Consider the following 24,092-nt stretch of genomic DNA (forward strand, 5'->3'; position numbering starts at 1 on the left):
CTACCTATGTAACCATTCCGCAATACCTGGAACTAGCAACAGCTAACATAGATTGAAATAAACAAAAACATAATGTATTATGCTTGATATTGTACTTGATATTGTCTGGCACATAACCACGTGACCTGCAACTCACAAAATGGCTGCATGAACAACAAAGCATGTTTGGTAATTGAGTGTATTCAATACAGTGACCCATGTTAGAAATAGGGGTAAAAAAAAGACATTTGAGGTTGAATGATAGTGCAGTAGCTTAGAAATATAATCTATAGAACAACAGATCTTGATCGCATTGATGGATCTCTGTGTTCATGAATACTTTGTGAAACATCAATTGAACTGGCACTATCAGGACTGCTCTCTGTGACATTTCTCATGAGACGGAAAATAGGGTCCATTCGACACTATCACGTTTCTATCATCAAATTGCTAGGCTCTGGGCAGGGCGTCGTTGGGTTGATAGGCACTGGGTAGGATGTAGTTGGTAGCCATGGCGAGGATTGGAGCGCCGGTGGGAACACCAGGGAAGGGGCCGCTAGAGCCAGCGATGTCGATGTGAGAGTAAGGCAGAGGAGTGCCAGAGTCCACGCCGTGCTGATGGAGGGAAACAAGACAAACACCAAAAAAAGCGATTAGGATAGATTCAGGGTTATGAACAGGGCTGTGGAGTGTGTGTGTGTACCTTGTCCAGCCCAGAGGCCATGATGAGGAAGGCAGCGGGGGTCTGATGTCCACGGGGGGTAGCAGAGGATGGTAGGTTGTTGCTTTGCAGAATCTCCTCATACTCTGACTTCCCCTTATGGAAGTCATAGTCCTCACGCCTGATACTGGACACCTCAAACAGATCACCCAGAACCTCCCCTGCTACAGAGAGTGAAAGAGAAAGGACTAACAGGTTACATACACCGTGTTCATACCAGAAAACCCATGTTCCGTTTGCTGATTTGTTTGAATAATGTGTGTGTCGAGCGTCTCACCTTTCTGCCACTGACGGGCATTGCCAGAGCGATGGGCAGCTCCATTGTCCATGATGATCTATAACCGAAAGAGTTTAAATCAATAACTTTACATTATTAGCAATCATTCTCACCATGGCCAGTGTGCTATTATATAAAGAGTTTGTGTATGGTACAGTACAGATACTGTGTGTGTGTGTGTAAGGTCCAGTACTCACAGAGTAGTTGGGTCCCATGGCTCTGATGGCATGTCCTGTCAGAGTGGCAATGGTAAACAGCTGAGGAGATACCTCACGCACCGCCTGTAGAGGAAGACATAAGATTAAGGTGACAGAGAATAGGTTTGACAGGAGGAACAGGGAGAGTGGGGGAGGACGTGGAATAGAGTTGTGTATCCTTTACCTTCTCCTTCATCTCACAAAGCAGGTCGACCATTACCATGCGTCCCTCAGCATCGGTGTTCCCTACGCGAACCCTGCGACCCGCACGGGACACCACCAACTCATCAGCTACGTAGCAGTCTGACAGAACAGAGAGAGAGAAACACAACACAGTCCTTAAACCCTCATTCTGTCAGAGAGACAACATATCACACACACATATTTACAAGAGAGCGGGAAGACGCCAACTACTCAGTAGGTGAAACCATTGAAATATAATCTGTTAGATTTTTATATTCTAGATTCTATTTCTATGGGTGAAACCCCCACCCCACGACATCACACTGACCTGAGCCCACGCTGTTCCTCACCATCGCCATGCCACCCACCACCTTCAGATGCTTGGGCTTGAGTTTGGCCAGGACCTGACAGGACACAGCTACATGTTAGCAGGAGTAACAGACTATGTCAAGGACTATGAGTCCACTAGTGATCACTGAGGGGTAACAAAGTATTAGTTATTTACCTGGAAGAACCCAGCCACAGCAGCAGCACCACACTTATCTCTGTGCATGCCAGCCATGATGCCACCAGCCTTGATGTCAGCTCCACCGGTGTCATAGGTGATGCCCTGAGTCACACACACACACACACAGGAAAACATGGTCATGACAGGATAGGAACACACCACGCCATTATCAATACATCATTTCCCCTCTTCTCCCCCCCCTCCCCCTCCTTCCTCTCTCCCCCTCCTGCTCACCTTACCGACCAGCATCAGTGTGTGTTGAATGGGTCCTTCTCCACAGTACTGCAGCTTGATTACTCTGGCCTGGTGACGAGGCACAGCTACAGAAGACAAACCCACATGGATGAAAAAGACACACACACACACACACACTGCATTCGAAAAGTATTTAGGCCCCTAGACTTTTTTCACATTTTGTTACGTTACAGCCTTATTCTAAAAAGGATTATTAAAAAACAGAAATACCTTATTTATATATGTATTCAGACCCTTCGCTATGAGACATGAAATTGAGCTCAGGTGCATCCTGTTGCCATTGATCCTCCTTGAGATGTTTCTTCAACTTGGTCCACCTGTGGTCAATTCAATTAATTGAACATGATTTGGAAAGGCACACACCTGTCTACAGAAAGGTCCCACAGTTGACAGTGCATGTCTGAGCAAAAACCAAGCCATGAGGTCAAAGGAATTGTCCGTAGAGCTCAGAGACAGGACTGTGTTGAGGCACAAATCTGGGGAAGGGTACAAAAACATTTCTGCAGCATGGAAGGTCCCCAAGAACACAGTGGCCGCCATCATTTTTAATGGAAGAAGTTTGGAAACACTAAGACACTTTCTAGAGCTGGAGTACGGCCAAACTGAGCAATCCGGGGAGAAGGGCCTTGGTCAAGGAGGTGACCAAGAACCCGATGGAGCTCTGACAGAGTTCCTCTGTGGAGATGGGAGAACCTTCCAGAAGGACAACCATCTCTGCAGCATTCCACCAATCAGGCCTTCGTGGTAGAGTGGCCAGACAGAACTCTTCAGTAAAAAGCACATGGCAGCCCGCTTGGAATTTGAGAAACAAGATTCTCTGGTCTGATGAAACCAAGATTGAACTATTGGGCCTGAATGCTAAGTGTCACGTCTGGAGGAAACCTGGCACCATTCCTGCGGTGAAGCATGGTGGTGGCAGCGTCATGCTGTGGGGATGTTTTTCAGCAGCAGGGACTGGGAGACTAATCAGGATTGAGGGAAAGATGAACAGAGCAAAGTACAAAGAGATCCTTGATGAAAACCTACTCCAGAGCACTCAGGACCTCAGACTGGGGCAAAGGTTCACTTTCCAACAGGGCAACGACCATAAGCACCACAACTAAGAGCTTTGACAATGACACTAAACCAAGGTGGCATAGCAGTTCAGACGTCTTTTGTCCTCGTCTTGTCGTGTCCTGTATATATATATATTTACAACTTTTTCACATACATTTTATTTTTATTTTCCATCAACTCATCTTCAAAACACTCTCCTGCAACCTGCCTCACCAATGTATATTTATAAAAAAGTATTATTTACCTTAGATCTGTAATCCTCCAAGAAGCTAGCCAGAAACTCCAAGAAGCTAGCCTGAAACTAGCCAGAAGCTAATCCAGAAGCTAGTTCAGAAGCTAGTTAGCTCCTTTACTGGCAAATCGTTAGTATTCAGCTAACCACGGTTTGTGGTCATCAGCTATCCTTTAGCTCGAAAATCTATCGCCAGTTCTGTACGGCGCAGCGCGGCTCGGAACGGAACATACCGGACCAATTTTTCTCTCCATGTCCCTGGATTTCGACTGCTCTCTGGACATTCATACCCGGATCTCACAGCTAGCTAGCTGCTATCCGTGTGACTATCGGCCTTCGTCGATTCCGGAGCATACATCAATTATTCCGGAGCTAGCAAGCTCCGTCAATCACTCCTGAGTTCCATCAATCACACCTGGGCTGCAGTCACCTATCCGGACCCGTTTTACTGCTTTCGCGGAGCCCCACCGGGCCTTCACAACTGGACTGCCGACGTTATCTACCCGAAGGAGTTATTCGGCTGGCTCCTCCGTCGCGACGTTACCTGAACGCCCATCTGCGGCCTGCTAACCGTTAGCTGTCTTACCGGCTGCTATCTGAATAGACAATCGGACAATTTTTTTTTATATATATATTTTTTATTTTTTATTATTATTTATGTTTTCTTCTTGGGCCTCTATAACTATATCTATTGTTTTTATTTTTGTTGTTGTTGTGTGATTTGGATTAATCCCCTCTACCACACGGAACCCCACTAATCTACTGACGGAACGCAAGAGGTAGCTAACAACAGACCTCCATCCTATGCTAGCTTGCTACCGATGCCCTGGCTAGCTGTCTAAATCACCAACCAACCTCTCCACTCACCGGACCCTTTTGATCACTCGACTAAGCATGCCTCTCCTTAATGTCAATATGTCTTGTCCATTTCTGTTCTGGTTAGTGTTTATTGGCTTATTTCACTGTAGAGCCTCTAGTCCTGCTCACTATACCTTATCCAACCTATTAGTTCCACCACCCACACATGCAATGACATCTCCTGGTTTCAACGATGTTTCTAGAGACAATATCTCTCTCTTCATCACTCAATACCTAGGTTTACCTCCACTGTATTCACATCCTACCATACATTTGTCTGTACATTATACCTTGATGCTATTTTATCGCCCCCAGAAACCTCCTTTTACTCTATGTTCCAGACGTTCTAGACGACCAATTCTCATAGCTTTTAGCCGTACCCTTATTCTACTCCTCCTATGTTCCTCTGGCGATGTAGAGGTGAATCCAGGCCCTGCAGTGCCTAGCTCCACTCCTATTCCCCAGGCGCTCTCTTTTGACGACTTCTGTAACCGTAAAAGCCTTGGTTTCATGCATGTTAACATTAGAAGCCTCCTCCCTAAGTTTGTTCTATTCACTGCTTTAGCACACTCTGCCAACCCGGATGTTCTAGCTGTGTCTGAATCCTGGCTTAGGAAGACCACCAAAAACTCAGACATTTTAATTCCAAACTACAACATTTTCAGACAAGATAGAACTGCCAAAGGGGGCGGTGTTGCAATCTACTGCAAAGATAGCCTGCAGAGTTCTGTCCTACTATCCAGGTCTGTACCCAAACAATTTGAACTTCTACTTTTAAAAATCCACCTCTCTAAAAACAAGTCTCTCACCGTTGCCGCCTGCTATAGACCACCCTCTGCCCCCAGCTGTGCTCTGGACACCATATGTGAACTGATTGCCCCCCATCTATCTTCAGAGTTCGTGCTGCTAGGCGACCTAAACTGGAACATGCTTAACACCCCAGCCATCCTACAATCTAAACTTGATGCCCTCAATCTCACACAAATTATCAATGAACCTACCAGGTACCTCCCCAAAACCTTAAACACGGGCACCCTCATAGATATCATCCTAACCAACTTCCCCTCTAAATACACCTCTGCTGTCTTCAACCAAGATCTCAGCGATCACTGCCTCATTGCCTGCATCCGTAATGGGTCAGCGGTCAAACGACCGCCACTCATCACTGTAAAACGCTCCCTGAAACACTTCTGCGAGCAGGCCTTTCTAATCGACCTGGCCGGGGTATCCTGGAAGGATATTGATCTCATCCCGTCAGTAGAGGATGCCTGGATATTTTTTTTAAATGCCTTCCTAACCATCCTGAATAAACATGCCCCATTCAAGAAATTTAGAACCAGGAACAGATATAGCCCTTGGTTCTCCCCAGACCTGACTGCCCTTAACCAACACAAAAACATCCTATGGCGTTCTGCATTAGCATCGAACAGCCCCCGTGACATGCAGCTGTTCAGGGAAGCTAGAAATCATTATACACAGGCAGTTAGAAAAGCCAAGGCTAGCTTTTTCAAGCAGAAATTTGCTTCCTGCAACACTAACTCAAAAAAGTTCTGGGACACTGTAAAGTCCATGGAGAATAAGAACACCTCCTCCCAGCTGCCCACTGCACTGAAGATAGGAAACACTGTCACCACTGATAAATCCACCATAATTGAGAATTTCAATAAGCATTTTTCTACGGCTGGCCATGCTTTCCACCTGGCTACTCCTACCCCGGACAACAGCACTGCACCCCCAACAGCAACTCGCCCAAGCCTTCCCCATTTCTCCTTCTCCCAAATCCATTCAGCTGATGTTCTGAAAGAGCTGCAAAATCTGGACCCCTACAAATCAGCCGGGCTAGACAATCTGGACCCTTTCTTTCTAAAATTATCTGCCGAAATTGTTGCCACCCCTATTACTAGCCTGTTCAACCTCTCTTTCGTGTCGTCTGAGATTCCCAAAGATTGGAAAGCAGCTGCGGTCATCCCCCTCTTCAAAGGGGGGGACACTCTTGACCCAAACTGCTACAGACCTATATCTATCCTACCGTGCCTTTCTAAGGTCTTCGAAAGCCAAGTCAACAAACAGATTACCGACCATTTCGAATCTCACCATACCTTCTCTGCTATGCAATCTGGTTTCAGAGCTGGTCATGGGTGCACCTCAGCCACGCTCAAGGTCCTAAACGATATCTTAACCGCCATCGATAAGAAACATTACTGTGCAGCCGTATTCATTGATCTGGCCAAGGCTTTCGACTCTGTCAATCACCATATCCTCATCGGCAGACTCGACAGCCTTGGTTTCTCAAATGATTGCCTCGCCTGGTTCACCAACTACTTCTCTGATAGAGTTCAGTGTGTCAAATCGGAGGGTCTGCTGTCCGGACCTCTGGCAGTCTCTATGGGGGTGCCACAGGGTTCAATTCTTGGACCGACTCTCTTCTCTGTATACATCAATGAGGTCGCTCTTGCTGCTGGTGAGTCCCTGATCCACCTCTACGCAGACGACACCATTCTGTATACTTCCGGCCCTTCTCTGGACACTGTGTTAACAACCCTCCAGGCAAGCTTCAATGCCATACAACTCTCCTTCCGTGGCCTCCAATTGCTCTTGAATGCAAGTAAAACTAAATGCATGCTCTTCAACCGATCGCTGCCTGCACCTACCCGCCTGTCCAACATCACTACTCTGGACGGCTCTGACTTAGAATACGTGGACAACTACAAATACTTAGGTGTCTGGTTAGACTGTAAACTCTCCTTCCAGACCCATATCAAACATCTCCAATCCAAAGTTAAATCTAGAATTGGCTTCCTATTTCGCAACAAAGCATCCTTCACTCATGCTGCCAAACATACCCTTGTAAAACTGACCATCCTACCAATCCTCGACTTTGGCGATGTCATTTACAAAATAGCCTCCAATACCCTACTCAACAAATTGGATGCAGTCTATCACAGTGCAATCCGTTTTATCACCAAAGCCCCATATACTACCCACCATTGCGACCTGTACGCTCTCGTTGGCTGGCCCTCGCTTCATACTCGTCGCCAAACCCACTGGCTCCATGTCATCTACAAGACCCTGCTAGGTAAAGTCCCCCCTTATCTCAGCTCGCTGGTCACCATAGCATCTCCCACCTGTAGCACACGCTCCAGCAGGTATATCTCTCTAGTCACCCCCAAAACCAATTATTTCTTTGGCCGCCTCTCCTTCCAGTTCTCTGCTGCCAATGACTGGAACGAACTACAAAAATCTCTGAAACTGGAAACACTTATCTCCCTCACTAGCTTTAAGCACCAACTGTCAGAGCAGCTCACAGATTACTGCACCTGTACATAGCCCACCTATAATTTAGCCCAAACAACTACCTCTTTCCCAACTGTATTTAATTTTAATTTATTTATTTATTTTGCTCCTTTGCACCCCATTATTTTTTTATTTCTACTTTGCACATTCTTCCATTGCAAAACTACCATTCCAGTATTTTACTTGCTATATTGTATTTACTTTGCCATCTTGGCCTTTTTTGCCTTTACCTCCCTTCTCACCTCATTTGCTCACATTGTATATAGACTTGTTTATACTGCATTATTGACTGTATGTTTGTTTTTACTCCATGTGTAACTCTGTGTCGTTTTATCTGTCGAACTGCTTTGCTTTATCTTGGCCAGGTCGCAATTGTAAATGAGAACTTGTTCTCAACTTGCCTACCTGGTTAAATAAAGGTAAAATAAATAAAAAAATAAAAAAGCACAAAGCCAAGACAACGCAGGGTTGGCTTCATGACAAGTCTTTGAATGTATTTTAGTAGCCCAGCCAGAGCCTGGACTTGAACCCGATTGAACATCTCTGGAGAGACCTGAAAATAGCTGTGCAATGACACTCGCCATCCAACCTGACAGAGCTTGAAAGGATCCGCAGAGACGAATGGGAGAAACTCCCCAAATACAGGTGTGCCAAGCTTGTAGCGTCATATCCAAGAAGACTTGAGGCTGTAATCACTGCCAAAGATGCTTCAATAAAGTACTGAGTAAAGGGTCTAAATACTTATGTAAATGAGATATTTCAGTGTTTTTTCTTTCTAAAAACCTGTTTTTACTTTGTCATTATGGAGTATTGTGTGTAGCTTGAGGGGAATAAACAATCTAATCGATTTTAAAATAAGGCTGTAATGAAACAAAATGTGGAAAAAGTCAAGGGGTCTAAATACTTTCCGAATGCACTGTACACACACACTTACCATTGGCACAGCGGTTCACAGCAGCGAGGCAGGGATACTCCTTCTCCAGCACCTTCAGATCACTCACCACATCCACCTGAGACAGGCCGGCTCAGCATTATCACATTATGACGAACACATTAGTGAGATCCAATACTTGAGAGAAGTAGAAATGACATATGCTGGCGCTACTAAAGGCTTCTATGGCATGGGGTGCTCATCTACGTAAAGTCATATTCCATTAAAGAAAAGGTGATGGCATCTCCCAAAAAGACCACAACTAAGAGCTTTGACAATGACAGCAACAGTTTAACCAATAAAAAGCCCTATGAATAAAATACTTCTGTTGTCTTTTTGGGAGATACCATCCCCTTTTCTTTTTTTGGATGTATGATTAAAGCCTTTCTCTCTCTCACCTGCACTGGGCTCTCCTTAAAGAGGGCCTGGACGTACTCAGCTACACGAGGAGCAGCCATCCTCTCAGGATCAGACCCTCCTATGTCACGGCAAGCAAGCCTGGAGAGAGAAAGATCATATATACACTACCATTCAAAAGTTTGGGGTCACTTATAAATGTCCTTGTTTTTGAAAGAAAAATCATATTTTTGTCCATTAAAATAACATCAAATTGATCAGAAATACAGTATAGACATTGTTAATGTTGTAAATGACTATTGGAGCTGGAAATGGCAGATTTGTTATGGTATATCTACATAGGCGTACAGAAGCCCATTATCAGCATCCATCACTCCTGTGTTCCAATGGCACATTGTGTTAGTTAATCCAAGTTTATCATTTTAAAAGGCTAATTGATCATTAGAAAACCGTTTTGCAATTATATTAGCACAGCTGAAAACTGTTGTGCTGATTAAAGGATTGGCCTTCTTTAGACTAGTTGAGTATCTGGAGCATCAGCATTTGTGGGTTCGATTACAGGCTCAAAATGGCCAGAAACAAAGTATTTTCTTCTGAAACTCATCAGTCTATTCTTGTTCTGAGAAATGAAGAATATTCAATGTGAGAAATTGCCAAGAAACTGAAGATCTCGTACAACGCTGTGTACTACTCCCTTCACAGAACAGCGCAAACTGGCTCTAACCAGAATAGAACGAGGAGCGGGAGGCCCCGGTGCACAACTGAGCAAAAGGAGAAGTACATTAGAGTGTCTCGTTTGAGAAATAGACACCTCAAAAGTCCTCAAATGGCAGCTTCATTAAATAGTACCCGCAAAACACCAGTCTCAACGTCAACAGTGAAGAGGCGACTCCGGGATGCTGACCTTCTAGGCAGAGTTCCTCTGTCCAGTGTCTGTTCTTGTGCCTTATCTTCATCTTTTATGTTTATTGGCCAGTCTGAGATATGGCTTTTTCTTTGCAACTCTGTCTAGAAGGCCAGCATCCTGGAGTCGCCTCTTCACTGTTGACGTTGAGACGGGTGTTTTGTTTTTATTGATTGGTCAGTTACCCTAGTCAATTCCCTGCTTTTAACACTGACACAGTAATAAACAGCTCTAATGTTACAGGCTTCATTGTCAAATAAAATGTTATTGGTCACATACGTGTGATTAGCAGATCTTATTGCGGGTGTAGCGAAATGCTAGTAGCTCCGACAGTGCAGTAATATCTAACAAATTACACAACATATACCCAATACACACATCTAAGTAGGAATGAATTAAGACTATATACACATGGACGAGCGATCTCAGAGCGGCCAGGACTAAGATACAGTATAATAGTATAGAAAAACAGATTATACATGAGATAATTAATGCAAGATATGTACGCATTATTACGTGAATGAGGAAGAATAGTATAGAAAACACATGAGATGAGTAATGCCAGATATGTAAACATGGTGCACAGTAGAGGTCTGCAGGAGACCATTTTCTTCATCCGCTCCCGCCCACACTCACTGGCTTTCTGTCTGACTCCCATGTTTCCAAACCCAACCGCAGTCCCGCAATGTTTTTATTTATTTTATGTAACCTTTATTTAACTGGCAAGTCAGTTAAGAACAAATTCTTATTTACAATGACGGCCTACCCCGGCAAAACCCGAACTATGCTTGGCCAATTGTGCGCCGCCCTATGGGAATCCCAATCACCGCCCGGATGTGATGCAGCCTGAATTTTAGGCGTATGTGAAACAGCTCACGGTCCCAGCAATTTTGCGCCCTATAGGCAACATCAAATGCGCAACAATAACATAAATTATCAGAGATTCTCACAAGGCCCTTTACATTGTATTACAGGCCTATTTCAGCCAATATGCTTGATGTAGTTTGAAGAAAGTAGAGTTGGAGAGACTTGCACTTTCTCTTGAGCTATTTTTATAGCCTACCTTTTAGGAGTGGGAAGATTTTCAGAAGGAGAAATATTGGTGTTCAATATTTAAGCCTATTTCTAGGCAATGTAACCTAATTATAGGCCTATTTAGAAGTACATTTCCTTGGAAAGACAACTATCCTGTGCTTCTTCGTCCATGCATAGGCTATAGCCTACTCTATTTAATTGAACCACACGCGTACCTGATCTCGTAGGTATGGCTACTGAACTGGAAGCAGAAAGGATGATGACAGCGACACGTGTTAGGTTTTGCATAGGCCTATAGGATATAGCCTACCTTTCAGAGGACGATTTTCAGGCATGGTCTTTTTCATGGTCAGAGTCCTTTAGCTGCCTTTTAGCAAACTCCAAGCAGGCTCTCATGTGCCTTTTAGTGAGGAGTGGCTTCCGTCTGGTCACTCTACCATAAAGGCCTGGTTGGTGGAGTGCTGTAGAGATGGTTGTCCTTCTGGAAGTTTCTCCCATCTCCACAGAGGAACTCTGTAGCTCTATCAGAGTGACTATCGGGTTCTTGGTCACCTCCCTGACCAAGGCCCTTCTCTCCCAATTGCTCAGTTAGGCCAGGTGGCCAGCTCTAGGAAGAGTCTAGGTATCCTTCCCCAGATCTGTGCCTCGCCAAAATCCTGTCTCAGAGCTCTACAGACAATTTCTTTGACCTCATGGCTTGGTTTTCACTCTGACATGCACTGTCAATTGTGGGACCTTATATAGACAGGTGCGTGCCTTTCCAAATCATGTGTGCTAGTGCTGGCAGCACTAGCACACTATTTGGGAGACAGAGATACTAATGAATATCCACCAACAAACTTCATTCTAGAGCTGGCTGAATATGTTTTGACGTACAACTATTTTAGGTTTGATGATGAATACTACCTCCAAACGAATGGAACATTGATGGGCTCCACATTCGCTCTGAGCTATGCTAACCTTCATGTGGGTCTTTTTGAAGAACGTTTTGTTGATTAATAATGAAAACGAAAATCAATTTTTAAATAAAGTCCTGAAGTGGCATCGTTATATTGACAACATTTTTTTTGCATATGGGAAGGAACTGAAAAAGAGCTGTCAGATTTTAATGGCACTACTCAATGACATTGACCCCAATCTCAAATTCACTATTGAATGTGACACTCAACGTGTTCATTTTCTCGATATGTGGATTGAAAACTCAAATGGAACCCTGTTTACAACTCTGTATAGAAAAGAAACAGACAGAAACTCTATTACAGGGGGACAGCTTCCATCCTGAGCCAATAAAAAGAGGACTTCCAAGAAGCCAATCTTTCAGACTGCACCTTATATGCCACTCCACAGAGGATTATCTAGAAAAAGCAGCGGAGATGCACACTAGGTTTCTAAGAGGGTATTCGCCACAATGTGTGGATGAAGCTCTTAATTTGGCATGGGGAAAAACACGAGATGAACTGTGCTTCTACACGAGATGTGCTTCTACACGAGATGAACCGTGCTTCTACACCTGCATTGCTTGCTGTTTGGGGTTTTAGGCTGGGTTTCTGTACAGCACTTTGAGATATCAGCTGATGTACGAAGGGCTATATAAATACATTTGATTTGATTTGACAGAAAAGACCAGCTAAACACTGGCATATTTCATCATTGGACCCAGCTTTGCCGGCTGATTTTTAAAAATCCACCACGTATAGGATGTCGCAATTTACGCGATAAATTGGTTCATGCCAACTGCCAGCCACAAAAGAAAATCAGCAGGGCCCTTTTACGCTCTCGAACCAAATGGTAGCTATAAATGCAGAGGATGCGCACAGTGCAAAAATATAATGAAGTGTGAATATTTCTGCCACCCACACACAGGAAAACGGTTCCAAATAAATGACATCATTACGTGTTCCATCACCCATGTTATTTACATTATTAAATGTCCATGTGGGCTCTGCTATGTCGGTAAAACCTCCCGCACTCTCAAACAGAGAATTAGTGAACATAAAAGTTCAATCAGGAGAAACGACAGGGATTATCCAGTTGCAGTACATTTTAATGATCTAAAGCATGACATTTCTACCTTTAGATTTTGTGGCATAGAGAAAGTTAAGATATCAGACAGGGGAGGTGATATTCATAATACTCTGAGTAAAAGAGAATTTATGGGATTTTCACCCTCCAGACATCATTTCCTGAAAGACGTATGTTATGTTGTGAATTTGAACATGAATTATGTGCCTATTTAAGATTACTCTGTTTTTTGTACGATGTACCCAATGATTAATGAAAACTTGCTATGTCCTCATTGTGGTTTTACAGACGTGTTTAATAGGTAACTGAGCTAAACGACTACCCCCCCCGTAGCACTCACTTCCGTCATCATGGAGTGGTTTGAGAGACTAGTCAAGGACCATATCACCTCCACCCTACCCTACCTGACAGCCATGTATCGTGAGATTTTGAGTGAAAACCTGCTTCCATCAGCAAGGGCATTGAAGATGAAACATGGCTGGGTCTTTCAGCATGACAATGATCCCAAACACACCGCCCGGGCAACGAAGGATTGGCTTCGTAAAAAGCATTTCAAGGTATAGTGGCCTAGCCAGTCTCCAGATCTCAACCGCATAGAAAATATTTGGAGGGAGTTGAAAGTCTGTGTTGCCCAGTAACAGCCCAAAAACACCACTGCTCTAGAGGAGATCTGCATGGAGGAATGGGCAATAAATACCAGCAACAGTGTGTGAAAACCTTGGGAAGACTTACAGAAAACGTTTGACCTCTGTCATTGCCAACAAAGGGTATATAACAAAGTATTGAGATAGACTTTTGTTATTGACCAAATACTTATTTTCTACCATCATTTGCAAATAAATTCATTAACAATCCTACAATGTGATTTTCCCGATTTTTTTTCTCATTTTGTCTGTCATAGTTGAAGTGTACCTATGATGAATTACAGGCCTCATCTTTTTAAGTGGGAGAACTTGCACAATTGGTGGCTGACTAAATACTTTTTTGTCCCACTGTATGTATATGTATATACTGTACTTTATATAATCTACTGCATCTTGCCATCTTTATGTAATGCATGTATCACTAGCCACTTTAAACTATTCCACTTTTATGTTTACATACCCTACATTACTCATCTCATATGTATATACTGTACTCGATACCATCTACTGCATCTTGCCTATGCCGTTCTGTACCATCACTCATTAATATATATTTATGTACATATTCTTTATCCCTTTACACTTGTGTGTATAAGGTAGTAGTTGTGGAATTGTTAGGTTAGATTACTTGTTGGTTATTACTGCATTGTCGGAACTAGAAGCACAAGCATTTCGCTACACTGACATTAACATCTGCTAACCATGTGTATGTGACAAATAAAATTTCATTTGATATTTATACAGTTCTGTAATATTTATGAAATGCATATTGGTATATTTGGTAGCACTTTGTTTTTCCTTTGCCTCCAACCCCTTTCGATGTGTAGAACGGATGTGGGTGGGGCTAGGTCTACATAAGGGTGCTAATTTCAAAAATAATTCACAAAAGCCCTGACAAAGGCTGTGAGGCCGATACGTAAGCTTATTAAATATCAGGGATACTATCAAGAGCAGTGTGCGGTTTCCTTTTTCCTTCATTACCCTTAAGTTGATAGGCCATCGTGAAGACCAAAAGTATGGAAAAAATATATATATATATATTTTGGCCCTACTGCTATTAGCCCATGTAATAACACATTCACTACATGGAACAACAAATAGTCCCCCCATGTATGTAACCCTTTATTTTTGGCACTAAACAGTCTCCATATATGCTTCCATACATAAAAATAAAAAACTATACCGGGCGACCTTCAGATTAATCTTGTGAAGCCTGTGGCCATCCTAAAGTAAAACAACCGATGTCTCATGGTCTGACACCGCTCTAGTGCAGTCACCTTTCACCGCAGATGAGGAAGTGCGACATCGTAGCATATGGCGGAAATGTTTTATTCCAAAATCTATCCCAACAGACCTAATGGGCCCTTGAGGAAAATCTGTTCCGCATGATCACATTTAACATATAAAAATGTCTCCCCATAAGAGAGATCTCTCCTTTGTTACAGATGAAAATATGGGTGTGCGCAACTCACCGTCCACTCTCCAGAGCAGAGACCAGATCCACCAACTCCTTCCCCTCGGCCTCCTGGTCCACCCACAATCCTAGAACACACACTTTATACTGGCTGGGCTTCACAGACACCTCCCTCACCTCCAGAGGCTAGAAGAGAGTGAGAGAGGGGAAAGAGAGAGATGGATAAAGGATGAATGTCAGCACCACATTTGGAGCAAAAGACAATCGAGCTCAGTTTTTTTTTTGGGGGGGGGGGCATAGGAGTGCCTTCAGCTCGAAACATTGCACAATAAAACAACGGGAGAAATCAGTGTTCAGGTATCGATTGCTTATTTCAGTTTTCTCACCATGTAGAGGGCGTGCAGGGCCCCTAGGGCAGCAACCATGATGCTCTTGTCATAGCTGCTGTGACGAGGACAGACCAGCAGGGGGCGCTGCATGCCTGCTTTCATGGCCCTGAAGAAATACCCACAGTACATGGTAATGAATGGGAGAGATACACACAGGACAGGAATACAGATATATAGTAACCTCTTGGTACATTGTGTGTGTGTGTGTATTTGGTGTTGACTTGTACCTCTTGATGCCATTAACGGCTGCGTCGCTGAAGCGTCGGACGTCATCGTAGTCCCGGTTAACGGGCCCGGTGGACGCAAAAACCAAGCGTTTACCAGGCAACCCCGGAACCATCAACACCACCACCTTATCTCCCAGACCACAGTCCACCTTGAGGAGAAATGAGAGAGGAGAAGAGAAAGTAGGAGGAGTATATTCATCTATGTTGTTGGTGTGGGTGTGTGCACGTGACTCACAGAGCTGTAGTCCTGCAGAGGTGCTTTCAGACATTCCAGCTCCTTGGGCAGCGTGTCATAACTCTGGGTCACCAAGACTATGCCATCATAACTAGGAGAAAACACACACAGAGCACACACATTTTGTTCTTTCAACTTTGTGGCGAAATCAAATTAATTTTTCCTAATCAAACTATTTTCCCTAATCCCAACCTTAACCACTAACCCAAAACCTAAGCTTAAAATAGCATTTGACTGTCCCCAGGAGAGAGAATTCTCCTGGTTTTACCCCACCCCCACATGACATGTGACCTGATCAGCAGTTCCTCAATACTCACTTCTGGTTCTTACAGTCAGTGGTCCACTCGATGGGCTGGACACTATAGAGAGAAACGCACGTTCAATACAGCTCAATAGTATTGGTCTTGAAGGTCCAACTCAGTAAGCCTGGTCCCAGATTTGTTTGTGCTCTTGCCAACTAACTCCATTACTGTCATTGTTAAGCCAACCATTGTTTGGCATGACAATGGGTGACCAAGGAGTTGGCTACAATTATAGCACAAACAGACACCACTGGTTACCAACTCAGAAAATGGTGATAAAAAATTGCTTTAAATTCCTGTCTGGTATTCTCTGCTGCAGGGTTAGTGATATCAGCGACATTGGGTCAAAGTCTGGCTTCGGAGAAACCTTTGGTCTCCAGATAATCTGCAGGACTTGTGCACACTTTGACATCTCATTAGTCTAAAGCAGCTCTTTTGCGTTCACCTGTCCAGTCTAACATCAGTACAAATGCAGAAAGAAAGGAGATGAGGAAAGGACATACCTTTAGACCATTGAGATGCACCCTGGGATTTAATATATGCCATTTAGCAGACGCTTTTATCCAAAGAGACTTATAGCCATGCGTGCATACACTTTAAGCATGAGTGGTCCTGGCAATTAAACCCATTATCCTGGCAATGCAAGTGCCATGCTCTACCAACTGAGCTACAGAGGACCTAGCCCATTCAATAGATGATCAGGTTAAACGGTATACCGTCTATTCACAAAGCTGTTTGCCGCTTGAGGCAAATTCCCCAACGCTTCCCAAATGCTCTGTCTAAATGCAAATATGCCTGACACCCGTTACAGTTTTGGAAACGTTTGGAACTTAACTCTCATAAGGAAGAAATACTTTTTAAAATACAAAAGATCCACTTACTGTACGCAGATAAGGAAAATTGCACCTAGCTATACTTAGAGAAACACTGGAAATGTGGAATGGAATGGTCCAATGGAAATGCGAGCGCAAGGTGAGAGGATGTGTCATAGCAGAGGCCGTGTTTAAAAACATCAGGGTGCAACTTTGCTAAAATGGGCACAGTAAGTGTATCTTTTGTATTCAAAAGATTCTTTCTCGCTTATATGAAAGTTAAGTTCGGAAGGTTTCCCAAAACCGTATCGCAAGTTAAGCGTATTTGTGTTTAGACAGAGCGCCAGGATTAAACAGAGCATGGGGATTGTAGTTCACATGGAGCCAGCTGTGATCCTTACCATCAGCTGAGAACCCAAAGGGGGGACCGGCTGTAAACTGGGTATACCCCCTTGGGTTCTAGAGAGATACAAAGGACAATGAGAGTTGCAGACTATATGAGCCTGACTTAGTACTCATCTTTCCATTGCACAAACCATGCTTTGAATGAAATGCAGTATTCTAAAAAGGACATAGTTCCCTTTCTCTCAACCTTCCTTTCCTGTCATGTGTGTAGATTCATGCATTTGGAACGAGAATAATATGTAATGACGTCATATGGGGAACATTTCAATTTGAGATACTGTTTTGAGGGAAGTAACAAGAAGTAGGCACATGACCTAGCAACAGAAAGTACAAATTGGAAGATTAGATAGGACAATAGGGCTTTAATAGAAAGCTAGCTTGCTGGTACTTGGAAAGACAATGGACAGTCCACTCCATGCAGACAGATCATGGGGATTTAAATACCGTGCCTTCAGAAAGCATTCATACCCCTTTACTATTCCACATTATGTTTTAGAGCCTGAATTCAAAATGGATTAAATAGATTTTTTTTCTCTCACCAATCTTCACACAATACCCCATAATGACAAAGTGAAAACATGCTTTCAAAAAATATTAGCAATTTATTAAAAATTAAATACAAACTCTAATTTACATAAGTATTCACACCTGAGTCAATACATGTTAGAATCACCTTTAGCAGCTGTGAGTCTAAGAGCTTTGCACACCTGGATCATACAATAATTCTTCCAAGCTCTGTCAAATTGGTTGTTGATCATCGCTAGACAGACATTTTCAAATCTTGCCATAGCTTTTAAAGACGATTTAAGTCAAAACTAACTAGGCCAGTCAGGGACATTCAATGTCATCTTGGTAAACAACTCCAGTGTATATTTGACATTATGTTTTAGGTTATTGTCTTACTGGAAGGTGAATTTATCTCCCATTGTCAGTAAGCAGTCTGAGATAAGTTTTCCTCTAGGATTTTGCCTGTGCTTAGCTCTATTCTGTTTATTTTTATCCTCCAAAAAACTCCCTAGTCCTTGCTGATGACAAGCATACCAATAACATGATGCAACCATCACCATGCTTGAAAATATGAAGAGTGGTACTCAGTGATGCGTTGCTGCACCAATCATAATACTTTGTATTCAGGACATACAGTTAATTTCCTTGCCACATTGCAAAAAGGATGCCTGTTTTGGAATATTTGTATTCTGTACAGGCTTCTTTCTTTTCAAGCTGTCATTTACCTTAGTATTGTGGAGTAATTTCAATGTTTATCCATCCTCAGTTCTCTCCTATCACAGCCATTAAACTAGAACTGTTTTAAAGTCACCATTGGTCTCATGGTGAAATCCCTGAGTGGTTTCCTTCCTCTCTGGCAACAGAGTTAGGAAGGGCGCCTGTATCTTTGTAGTGACTGGGTGTATTGACACACCATCAAAAGTGTAATGAATAATTTCACCATGCTCAATGTCAATGTCAATATTCAATGTCTGCTTTATTTATTTATACACATCTACCAATGTTGCCCTTCTTTACAAGGCATTGGAAAACCTCCCTGGTCTTTGTGGTTGAATCTGTGCTTGAAAAGCACTGCTTGACTGAGGACCCTTACAGATAATTGTATGTGTGGGGTATAGAGATGGGGTAGTCATTCAAAAATCATGTTAAACACCATTATTGCACACAAAGTTAGTCCATTCAACTTAAGTAAATGTTTACTCCTGCACTTATTTAGGCTTGCCATAACAACAAAAAATCTAAAACCATTCCACGTAATATTCTATTTTGTGCGTGGGCCTGTGACACAAAATCTAAATTTAATCAATTTAAAATTCAGGCTGTAACACAACAAAATTAGGAAAAAGTCAAGGGGTGTGAATACTTTCTGAAGGCACTGTGTGCACTCAATCATGTTTAGGAAAACCACGTCTCAATAAATGCCATTGCTCTTTCATTCATTAATACGCAATAACAACAGATCCTCCACACATGCATTTCATAAAGTACATATTCCGACGGAAAATTTGCACGGAACGGTTAAATGTATGAATAAATGGGCTTACTGGGTACACATTGCTGGCATTCCGACGTCTTGAGGGAAAAAGACAGCAAGCTAAGCTGTCAGCTGACACAACGAAGCTTCCTCGGTCAATCACGTGATTTATCAACGTCCTTTCAACGTAGTCATGGGAGTTGTAATTTTTACATACTGATGACTACGCGGAAATGTGCAGGTTATCTACACATAACAAAATTATCCAAATATAGTATCAATTGGAAGTGTTATATATATGATGTACATACTAGAGAAGTATCTACACTTCCGATTATATATAACTGAGTGTATTGAGTGACAGTATCCAATAAACTGAACTACAAATACCGAACCAGGAAGTCCAATCCTGTGCATGTTGTCTATTCAGTAGACAAACCAGCAAGGTGAGTGCCTGATCATTGGTCCAAAGTGCAAGAATGAGACGGTTTATTAGACTTTTCACCTGACTGACCATATGATATCAGTAAAATTAGCGACTCTTGATTGACTTTAATATATTTGCAGATTTGGTTGTGCAACATTGTTGTTGGCTTGTGGTTATTTTGCATTTGCGGAGTCAGTAATCACTGGTGATCAGGTAGGACGGTTTTAACTGAATACTGTGCGACTTTATACTATCTTGATTGTAAAGATACTGTAAATGTATGTTATCTACAGGAGTAGAGTTTGCGGCCAGGTTGATAAGGTTGTCACTAATAAAATAATGTAACGACCCTGGGTTTATAATCGCGGAAATCGTCCCTGCCGCACGAGCATGCTTTTGCGGCACAGTCGACAGCGCGCCGGACCTCGGGCTCGAAAGTCGAGGGTTCGAGACCTGCTCCCTGCAGTTTCATTACAATAATTTACATTGCAACTAAGAGTTTGAAGAAACCCGGAAGGATTTATCTCTCTTTTGGAAATGACTTTGCTCTGTCCATATTCGGGTTCCTGATATGTCAAAGTGCACCTAGCTACGCTAGAGCTCTGAACTCATGGGTCACTTTACTGCATCATAAGACAGTATATAGGCTACTGCACTTTGAGGTTATCTACAGAAATTGTTCAATACTTCCTTAATTGGGATTGGACAATTCTTAGCCCACCCTGTGTTCTGAAACTATTAAATTCACCCCTTCACTTTCTTTCCTTTTTGTACATTTACTCGTTGTCTTTGCTTTTCTCTCTGTATTTTTCCTGCTCTCTGTTCTCAGTAGATGAGACTTCCTCTTCACTCCTTGTCTCTCATCTCGAGGAGCTTGTCTGATAGGCTGTCTGCTATCCCCGGTAGGCGGGGAGTGTGTGGCGCTGCGATGCGATTGGTGCAGTTCTGCCGCCAAGGCGATGAGGGAGGGGTTAGAGTCGGCGTTGATCGTGGGGAGGGGCTAGGGGTCGTTGACCTTAAGGCCTTTGACCCTTCGATGCCCATGACAATGAGAGAGCTGCTGGAGATGGGAGCGAAGGGCATGCAGTGTGCACAGAGGTAACACATACACAACACACACACTGTCTTGTTGCTTGTCCGTAGCCATCCTTTCCACCCAGAGCACATACTATCCTCTTTCTCTCAGGGCACTGGAGGTTAGTCCTGCTCAGTGTGTGGTTCCCTTTGCGGAGGTGAGGCTGCTGTCCCCAGTCCTAGCCCCAGAGAAGGTGGTGTGTGTGGGGATGAACTACCGGGACCACTGCCTTGAGCAGAATGCCCCTATCCCTAAAGAGCCAATCATCTTCAGCAAGTTCCCCAGCGCCATTACTGGGCCCTTTGATGACATCACACTGCCTGATGAGAGCCAGGTGAGAGCAGCTTTAGTCACTGGGTGTGTTCCTCTGCCCAGGCGTTGCTGACGCATGCCAGATCTTACAACACCTGGATAGGTATTTTACGTATCAGCTAACCACATAATATGTTATAGCAATCTGGTGCCTGACGGCACAGTCAATGACGTTGTACGCAATTTCTGAGCAGGAGAACACGACCCCTGTCAGGCTCAGAGGAGAAGATTGAGAATCAGTAGATTTGCATGATCCTAGATCCGTTCCTGATACAATTATAATGTACACAGGCACTGTAGCCTGGGTGTTACACAGTTTCTGCATTCAATAACTTAATTTATGGATTATTCCTGGTTATCCCTGATTGAAGGAGGTGGACTGGGAGGTGGAGCTAGCCTTTGTGATTGGACGAAAGGGGAAACACATTAAGGTGAGTCTGAATAGAACTTGACAGACACAGGGGTTTCATGTCCCACAGATGAGCTCACCCCCCCCCCCCCACACTCTTTCTCCAAGGAAGAGGATGCTATGTCTTACGTGGCAGGTTTCACCGTTGCCAACGATGTCAGCGCACGTGATTGGCAGATGAAACGCAACGGGAACCAGTGGCTGCTGGGAAAAACCTTTGACAGCTTTTGTCCTCTCGGCCCCGCCTTAGTGACCACCTCCGCTGTGACGGGTGAGAGAGGCAGGAAGAAACACAAGATAAAATGTATACATATAATTTGCTTACTTTGGCAGAGTGGTTGCTAACATGTATCTGTGTTTGTCGTCAGACCCCCATAACCTGGGTATCCGCTGTCTGGTAAATGGAGTTGCAGTCCAGAACAGCAACACTGACCAGCTGATCTTTAAGACTGAGCAAGTGGTGGCCTGGGTCTCACAGTGAGTGACACACACACAATGTGTTCATAGTCCTTGTGATGGTAATACTTTACTTGAGCCCTTTATCACAAGGTATACATAACACAGTCACTAACAGTTATGACAACTGAGTTACAATGTCATCACAAAACCAATATTTGTGACAGCTATGGAGTAGTCTACAGTTGCTCTATGATAACAAAGATTTGCATGTGTGTGTTTTCTCCTGTGTTAGGTTTGTGACGTTGTCTCCAGGTGACGTGTTTCTGACGGGGACTCCTCCAGGTGTGGGTGTGTTCAGGAACCCACCTGTCTTCCTCAAGGTCAGCATCACACACTTATATAAAGACATTTGTTGTGTACCAGGCTAACTACTTTGCAGATGTTGTAATGAATCAATCAATGGTTGTGTGCCACTACAACTGATTGCTAAATCATATGATTTGGTTAGCTGATATGTTAAACACCTATCCAAGCATTTTAAGATCTGACATATGTCTGTAATGTAGTTAGCCTGGAATGAATCCATATTGTTACATATAGTAGTAATGAACACCACATCCACCCCAAGCTCTTATAGGGCTAGGCACTTCCCATAGATCTGAAAAGATCAAATGGGGCACAAGAGTTACAAGCGTTGCCTGTTGTGGCCCTGTCTTGTGAAAGGTGTAATGAAGTGTTCCTGTGTGTTTCAGAAAGGAGATGTGGTGGAATGTCAAATAGACCAGGTCGGGATCATACGCAACAATGTTGTCTGAACTCTGACCTCTGAAGCAGCCAGCCTATTGGACAGCTCTCTCTCTTCAATCTTGATTCAGCTCTCTTTGGACCCAAGTGTCATTAATCTAGTCTACTGTAAATCAGATCTAATCCATGTTTGAAAGGCTTTGTTTACACAGGAAGCTCAATTATGATATTTTTCCCCAATTATTGGCAAAAGCTCTAATCTGATAGGTCAAAGGATCCAAATTAGACTGCCTGTGTAAACAGCCAAAGATGGTGAATTAGGTTTGTAAACTAACTAAAGTTGCACATTTTTTTGTGGATTGTCTATAGAATTGAATAGATTACTTTTATAAATGCAAGTTCTTTATTCTTGTTTTCTGTGATCCTTCTTATACAAAACATATACTGTCATGATACTACAGTACCACTGTGACTAGTCTTCATGAAATCATGTCTCCTACAACACTGTGCTTTCCAATGGCACCGTATTTACTACATAGTGGACTACTTTTTATTAGGGACCAAAAGTCAAACGTAGTGCACTATATAGGGAATAGGGTGCCATTTGGGACCAGTCAAGTGACATTTGGAACACACAGAACAGTGATTACTCACCTCGAACTGGACGAAGATATTTTGGTGCGCTATGTCTAATTTTAAAGAAGTCTCAAGTTATTGCTCGCCTGAAGTAGAGTACCTTATGATAAGCTGTAGACCATACTATCTACCAGCTGTATAAGGCCATAAGCAAACAAGAAAGTGCTCATCCAGAAGCAGTGCTCCTAGTGGCCAGGGACTTTAATGCAGGCAATCCGTTTTACCTCATTTCTACCAGCGTGTCACCTGTGCAACCAGAGGGAAAAAAACTCTGGTTCACCTTTACTCCACATACAGAGACGCATACAAAGCTCTCCCTCGTCCTACATTTGTCCAATCGGACCATAATTCTATCCTCCTGATTTCTCCTGAAGTGGTCAGATGACGCAGATGCTACGGTACAGGACAGTTTTGCTAGCACAAACTGGAATGTGTTCCGGGATTCATCCAATGGCATTGAGGAGTATACCACCTCAGTTCTCGGCTTCATCAATAAGTGCATTGACGGCGTCGTCCTTACAGTGACCATACGTACATATCCCGACTAGAAGCCATGGACTACAGGCAACATCCACATCAAGCTAAAGGCTAGAGCAACTGGTTTCAAGGAGCGGGACAGTAACCCAGACACTTATAAGAAATCCCTCTACGCCCTCAGTTGAACCATCAAACAGGCAAAGATTCAATACAGGATTAAGATTGAATCCTATTACACCGGCTCTGACACTCGTCGAATGTGGCAGGGCTTTCAAACTATTACGGACTACAAAGGGAAACCCAGCTGCGAGCTGCCCAGGGACGCAAGCCTCCCAGACAAGCTAAATGCCTTTTATGCTTGCTTCGAGGCAAGCTACACTGAAGCATGCATGAAA

The 24,092-nt window shown here is 43.4% G+C and overlaps 2 protein-coding genes across 7 annotated transcripts; one reads left to right on the plus strand and one right to left on the minus strand.

The window, feature by feature from the left end:
- Positions 1-160: 160 nt before the first annotated feature.
- LOC109881571 (putative aminopeptidase W07G4.4) lies at positions 161-19,381 on the minus strand. Its single transcript, XM_020473684.2, has 16 exons — positions 19,289-19,381; positions 16,036-16,077; positions 15,719-15,809; positions 15,484-15,632; positions 15,254-15,362; positions 14,926-15,053; positions 8,890-8,989; positions 8,495-8,570; positions 2,100-2,185; positions 1,863-1,967; positions 1,686-1,761; positions 1,359-1,477; positions 1,175-1,258; positions 978-1,035; positions 683-864; positions 161-594 (listed from the first exon to the last, which is right to left on the minus strand). Exons 1-16 carry the CDS (start codon positions 19,306-19,308, stop codon positions 430-432), a joined length of 1,590 nt encoding a protein of 529 aa, XP_020329273.1. The 5' UTR covers positions 19,309-19,381; the 3' UTR covers positions 161-429.
- Positions 19,382-19,407: 26 nt separating this feature from the next.
- On the plus strand, positions 19,408-22,990 carry fahd2a (fumarylacetoacetate hydrolase domain containing 2A). Of its 6 annotated transcripts, none has more exons than XM_020473700.2 (8): positions 19,408-19,664; positions 20,475-20,743; positions 20,832-21,054; positions 21,404-21,463; positions 21,550-21,712; positions 21,810-21,918; positions 22,133-22,220; positions 22,593-22,990. In XM_020473700.2, exons 2-8 carry the CDS (start codon positions 20,478-20,480, stop codon positions 22,653-22,655), a joined length of 972 nt encoding a protein of 323 aa, XP_020329289.1. In that variant the 5' UTR covers positions 19,408-19,664; positions 20,475-20,477; the 3' UTR covers positions 22,656-22,990. The 6 variants fall into 6 exon arrangements, with proteins under 6 accessions (XP_020329289.1, XP_020329310.1, XP_031660792.1 ...); XM_020473721.1 differs by having other exon boundaries at positions 19,419-19,664; positions 20,552-20,743; XM_031804932.1 differs by having other exon boundaries at positions 19,435-19,664; positions 20,478-20,743.
- Positions 22,991-24,092: the final 1,102 nt, after the last annotated feature.

Source organism: Oncorhynchus kisutch, linkage group LG3 (genome assembly GCF_002021735.2).
Source record: "Oncorhynchus kisutch isolate 150728-3 linkage group LG3, Okis_V2, whole genome shotgun sequence".
Lineage (NCBI taxonomy): Eukaryota > Metazoa > Chordata > Actinopteri > Salmoniformes > Salmonidae > Oncorhynchus > Oncorhynchus kisutch.

Bases quoted from the DNA above. Each gene is read 5' to 3' on its own strand.
- fahd2a (XM_020473700.2), top strand. From the start codon at position 20,478: ATGAGACTTCCTCTTCACTCCTTGTCTCTCATCTCGAGGAGCTTGTCT. The intron at 21,055-21,403 runs GTGAGAGCAGCT...CCCTGATTGAAG, and splicing joins CACTGCCTGATGAGAGCCAG to GAGGTGGACTGGGAGGTGGA. The intron at 21,919-22,132 runs GTGAGTGACACA...CTCCTGTGTTAG, and splicing joins GTGGTGGCCTGGGTCTCACA to GTTTGTGACGTTGTCTCCAG.
- LOC109881571 (XM_020473684.2), bottom strand. From the start codon at position 19,308: ATGCCAGCAATGTGTACCCA. The intron at 8,571-8,889 runs GTGAGAGAGAGA...GGCCTGTCTCAG, and splicing joins TTAAGGAGAGCCCAGTGCAG to GTGGATGTGGTGAGTGATCT. The intron at 2,186-8,494 runs GTAAGTGTGTGT...TGTCTTCTGTAG, and splicing joins TGTGAACCGCTGTGCCAATG to CTGTGCCTCGTCACCAGGCC.